At 41.9% G+C, this 5,434-nt stretch overlaps 1 protein-coding gene across 3 annotated transcripts; it reads right to left on the bottom strand.

The window, feature by feature from the left end:
- Positions 1–568: 568 nt before the first annotated feature.
- LOC118313032 (serine/threonine-protein kinase pim-1-like) lies at positions 569–4,991 on the bottom strand. 3 transcript variants are annotated; one of them, XM_035638231.2, is made up of 9 exons: positions 4,632–4,991; positions 4,163–4,423; positions 3,806–3,952; positions 3,611–3,705; positions 3,458–3,535; positions 3,138–3,356; positions 1,908–2,088; positions 1,647–1,820; positions 569–1,561 (listed from the first exon to the last, which is right to left on the bottom strand). In XM_035638231.2, exons 1-9 carry the CDS (start codon positions 4,693–4,695, stop codon positions 1,470–1,472), a joined length of 1,311 nt encoding a protein of 436 aa, XP_035494124.2. In that variant the 5' UTR covers positions 4,696–4,991; the 3' UTR covers positions 569–1,469. The 3 variants fall into 3 exon arrangements, with proteins under 3 accessions (XP_035494124.2, XP_047190090.1, XP_035494119.2); XM_047334134.1 differs by having other exon boundaries at positions 4,163–4,426; positions 4,632–4,990; XM_035638226.2 differs by having other exon boundaries at positions 3,488–3,535; positions 4,163–4,426; positions 4,632–4,987.
- Between the last annotated feature and the right edge of the window lie 443 nt (positions 4,992–5,434).

The raw sequence follows: 5,434 nt of genomic DNA, 5'->3' as shown, positions 1-5,434 counted from the left end.
TGTGTGTGCGCCTGACTGGGTGTTGATCTCCTGGTTCTCCTGTCAACACTACTGCTGACCTCTTCTGAGTCAAGCAATCAACCTGACCTACTACTACCTGCTTTCCAGTGACCGGTTCACCACGATGGTAAAATGCAACGACCTGAAAACCAACCTGAACCTTTGGATCGTCGTGTGTCTTGTTGTTCTGCCTGTTTACTAAGTCAGTATTTCCTTTCGTGCTCGGGATCGCCTTGGATCGAAAACCAGAGACACTAATCTTTAGGCAGTTGAATCAGTATCATACATTTTCCCTGCTGTGAACATAGAACCTTCAGCTTTCATCTACTACTGTCCCCATCACTGAGTCCAACATGACTTGCCTTTCAATTTCCGGCCTCACACAGAGCCAGTGTACATTCTGTCTTACTTGCATTCAAAGATTGTGAATTATTTTACACAAACTCTGTGGCTTTTCCATTATTCTCAAACTACAGTATAATCATTGTTGAGACCGTAAATATGAAAACAATGATATATCGTTGTTGCGCTTATTATTTGTTGTGTTGCCACCAAATGGCCAAAAAGGTTTTGGTTAATTTTTTTTAATTTGAAGCTGAAGCTGACATTGGCACAATCCAAAAATATAAGATTACTACGTAAAACTGAAAGTAAAGGTTTACTGATAATGTAAGAAGTATAAAAAATCTAATGAAAAACACACATTTCCAAACAACCCCCTCCGAGACAGATTAACAAGCCAACACAAAAAATGTGAGATGACGACTCCTCCCTGCCTCGGTGTATGTGGGAGACATGTTGATTCAGCAGTAACTCCACCATCAGTCATGTAAACCATAACCAGAGGTGTAAACCCCCAGCACTGACCCCAGCAGCCTGCTTTTATGGATGCATCTGACCACATTCAGCTGTCCCGTCTACAACTGTCACCTCCAATTTGTTGGCGAGCAAGTACAAAAACAGAGGAGTTCGCCCGCTCCGACGGACATTATGAGTGAGGAAAGGTCAGCGGGTGTAAGTTTGACCACTGAAAAACATAAACTAGATGGTGAAAATGCATGAAATACAATGTCGCCATGTGGAAAAATGCTGTAAGTGAATGTTTATGTGTTCAGAAAAGGAATGAGAAAGAGGTAAAGAGAAAAATAGAAAAACACAAAGTTTGACAGAAAAACAAGGAAGAAAGTGTCAAAAGCAAAATCCAATCAAATCCCTGAATCACAGTATGTTATCAGGCTAAGAGTTTTGTCAAAGATGCCTGCTTATGTATTAGCCTACAAGAAAAAAAAGTTCAGATTGTTTGGTGCTGCTGTCCATTGTCCATCCATTCATGAACAATAGGTCTCTCTATAGACTCTCCTATTTGCTCATTACCAGTATGGTAAAGTTTAAATTGTTCAGCTTTTTGCACAACATCCATGGCCATGGTTTGGGATAAGGTCAGGGTGAGGAGGTGGAATGTGTGTTTCTTATTGGAGCCATGGGTGATGCTTGAGCTTCATCAGGGTGGGCCTCTGCTGGGGCACCGTCTCCAGACACAGTTGAAGGAAATCCTTGCAATCTTCAGAGAAAGAGAGAGAGGAGAAATGAAGATGACAGATCCACCAGAATGTGAACTAAAAGTTATCTGAGTGGGATGTTCTTACCTGTGGTCAGTTCACTGCTGATTTCCAGTTCATCGTTGAGGAAGCTTTTGGTCTCAAAGAGTGTATCCAGGTGGAGCATTTCGTAGAGGACTATCCCAAGCTGCCACACTGTGGTTGGACCGGCCCTGTAGGTAGAACAACTGCACCACTCTGGAGGGGTGTGATATTGGGTACCTACAACACACAGACATAATTATAAGACAGTTTGCCCTTAATGTAAGTCACAGAATGGTACATCAGAAGAGAAGCCAGGCATTTTACCGGAGAATGTGCGGTACACCGAGTTTTTCTTGACAATGCAGCTCAGTCCGAAATCAATGAGGCGAACTCGCTGGACGCTTGAGCTCATCTCAATCAGGATGTTTTCACTTTTGATGTCCCGGTGAAAGACTTTTCTATCCTGAAGTCCTATAGCTGCGTCAACCAGCTGTTTCAGTATGTCCTGGCAGATACAGTAGACAGAAGGAGAGTGATGAGGGACTCTAAGGCAGAAGTGTGTGTGTATAAAGTTTATACAGTATGTACAAAGCAATATTTTACCTTTGAAGATGAACAACATGATAACCTATATTTCAACTTACAGTGATCTTGTGTCCTTTTTTTACTGGGAAAGATATAACTTTATCATTATTAACGGTGACTTGTAAATCTTAGCAAAGCTTTATTTTGTAATAACGAGTCATATCTCAGACACTTATCGTAAGGTTGATATGAAAAACCAAAGTAATTTGTATCTTGAGTTTTTAGACAAGTGTAGTAAAAAAATACAACATCACCCTCTAAAATGTAGGGGAGTCGAAATATAAAGAACCATAAATGGGAATATGTTTAAGTAAACTTTTAGTGGCTTATAATTGTACCCAAGTACAGAACCTCTTGAAAGTCTTTATTTGTGGACTTTGTTTTTATTTAGTCTATTACTATTCCTAGTGTATCTGTTATGTTAATTTCTTGATCCCTTGTTTTCGGTTCCTCTTTTATTTTTTAGTGACTTTCCTTGTGTCTAGGTTTTAGTCAAGTTTCCTCTGTTGTCCCCTGTGTTTGTTTTATCTCCAGTTTGTTATTTCCTGTTTTATTTGGAAGTGACGTGCCTCGTGTCTCTGCACTTCCTGTTTCCCTGTCTCCTGCCTGTCACTTTACGTTTTCTTGTGCTTCCCTGTGGTCGTCTGCACCTGTTCCCAATGTATCTCACCTGTGTTCAATCTCCCCGTGAGCTTCTGCTCAGTTTTGTTCCTGGTGCTTCCCCTCGTGGATTTTCTGTTTGAGTTTGGATTTTTGCCTTTACTTCCTCCTAAAATGGTAAGTCTGTTTTTGTTTTCCATTTATTAAAACTATATTAGTTTTTGCCCTCTGCCTTTGGGTCCTGCTCTGTGAAACCGTGACAGGAACAGTGGAGACGAAGGCAGAACCTGTGGCTATATTTGATCATTCCTGTTGAGGATAAATCTTTAAACGTTACACATTAAAAAGAAGGATCTTCCTGCAGCTTACCATGGCCTCCTTTTCCTGTAGAGAGCCTCCGTTTTCAAATATATATGTTGAGAGGTCCTCAGAGGGGAAAGGTCGCTCCAGCACCAGTATCAACTCCTGGCCCAGGTCATACCAGTCCAGTAAAGACACAGGAGCTGACGCCCCCACGGAGCCTTTTTTTCTACCAGCGAGTTTCAGCATAATGGCCACCTCCATAGGCATCATCTTCCCATTGGGGCCCTGAAACGTCACAACAAAGCATAGGAATGACGGAAAAGAAGAACCATAGCGACTGATAGCTCATCCATAATTCGTTCAATGAGTGAGGCTGGTGGATATACACAACAGAGTAGTCGACGTTGGTCACTTGCCACTGGTTTGCGGGTGATATTTTTCTCCGGAATGTGTTTGATCGCTACCTACAAGACACCAACACAAGTTCGGTGAGCACGTTCCACTGTGTGTGTGTGGGTTGGTGTGTGTGTGTTTCTTACTGGTAAATTATCTTCTTTGCGGTAGCCAGCAAACACTGATCCACAGCCTCCTTCCCCAAGCTTTCTCTGCTTTTTGTATTTGGCCTTGAAATTTGCTACACAGACACACACATATATTTAGTTGCGGGGAACGTTAATTACATGGGACCTTAGAATTGATTCATCTGGTTATTCTACGAATCACTTCCCTGTTACCTCTTTGGACATCTACTGTCTCCCTGGTCTCCTTCAGTTTAAGGCACGTTCTCTTCTCTGCGCTTTGTCCTTCTCCAGCACACTGCACTTTAGGGTGACTGTGTGTCATATCCTCAACCTCCGCAACCACAACCTGACTGTTTCCCTCTTCGGATGAGATAAACACCCCAAAGAAACTTCAGATTGTTGGCAGTCAAAGGCACAAATATGGACAATGATGTAAATGAAAAAAACAGTCCGTGGATCAGTGCCTCCTAAAATGACACAAGTCTCTTCTAATCTGCCACCTCTAAGGACAGATGTTATCCTCTGCACTGATGATACATTCTTAGTTGTAGTTTCACATGATGGACATACCTCTATCAGTATCACTGTCTGTTGCGCGGGACGCTGACTCTTTATCACACTGGTTGTAGTGAAGTTTTGCCGCCTTCTTTGGTTGTCCCTCTCCATTTTCTCTCCTCTTTCCTTCAACCCTGCCATCCTTCTCAGATGGTTCAACAACCTTAAAGACCCTTCTCCTTTTCCTCACAGTTTCCTTTTCAGGACCGGCCTTTCTTCTGGTCCTGCTACCTTTTGCAGGCGACGCACTGTGTACTGTCGTGCTGCAACTACGATCTACTAAATTAAACAAAACTCAGGGATCCATTTGTCAGACATTGCATCATCTCACAGTGCAGACCTAGGTCCCAGATACTTTATCAGGGTGACTTATCCGCTGGAATCAGAGGTCCACCTCAAGGTTAAAACTGAACCTATGCTGCCCACAATACCTCGTAAGATCATTTACATGAGTTACAGCAAGTTTTTGTCTGGATTTATTTACCTTGATTTCTCCTTAGGGCTGCAGGACAGCAGGGATCAGTCGTCTTCAATGAGTGTCTCTTCATTCTGGTGTGTAGAAGATTTCAACCACAAAAACTTGACGGTAATGTGAAAGTATCTATCCACCTCTTGTATGTCTTCTTCTCCAACATTGTCCTCTGGAGTCCATCATCACTTTGGCTTGATCAAATCACCTGATGTGTTTCATGTGTGTTGGGGTCCAATATGTTGATATGTCAAAGTGAATTGTCTGATAATATAGGTGACATTGTGCTGACGAAAGGAGAAACCAAACATCAGCAGGGTAAAAAAACCCAATATGTGATAGTGATACATAAAGGCAAAATCAAAAGCCTTCAAAACAGCCAAAATAGCCCTGGACTCCAAAGGATTAAGTCTGAGTGGCTTTGATGCTTTGAAGTTTGAGTGTTCTTTTGGTGATGCACTGAGTCATTAAGACACGTCGCAAACATTTTGCGCAATGCAAGCACAATATGTAATTCTTCATACCAGCTCTTTTTCATTCACACGGCTGAGTTTTCTTCCAATTAAAATTACTTTTCTACCTATTGAACTACCCTCAGATCGTTTTCATGTACTTTTCATATTGATGTAATGGTCAAACACTTAAATCAATGAATGTGTAGCAGATAGCCATGCTAGGTGCCAGAGAGGTCTCTGCTGCTCTGTCTGTCAGGCAATGTCTTTTGGTCCAGACTTGATTATCTGGCAAATGTCAGAAATGTTATGTGTATTTTAGGAGTTGATTCGAAGATAAACAATGCACAGTAAGTTGACACAACT

Source organism: Scophthalmus maximus, chromosome 8 (genome assembly GCF_022379125.1).
Source record: "Scophthalmus maximus strain ysfricsl-2021 chromosome 8, ASM2237912v1, whole genome shotgun sequence".
Taxonomy (NCBI): Eukaryota; Metazoa; Chordata; class Actinopteri; order Pleuronectiformes; family Scophthalmidae; genus Scophthalmus; species Scophthalmus maximus.
Note: the sequence above shows the minus strand (reverse complement) of the source record. Positions and strands in the feature narration are given on the sequence as shown.

Excerpts from the sequence above, each read along its gene's own strand:
- LOC118313032 (XM_047334134.1), bottom strand. The coding sequence starts at position 4,695 with ATGAAGAGACACTCATTGAAGACGACTGATCCCTGCTGTCCTGCAGCC. Across the intron at positions 4,427-4,631 it reads AGCCCTAAGGAGAAATCAAG|TAGATCGTAGTTGCAGCACG; the intron begins GTAAATAAATCC and ends TGTTTAATTTAG. Across the intron at positions 3,357-3,457 it reads AACGTCGACTACTCTGTTGT|GGCCCCAATGGGAAGATGAT; the intron begins GTATATCCACCA and ends GTGACGTTTCAG.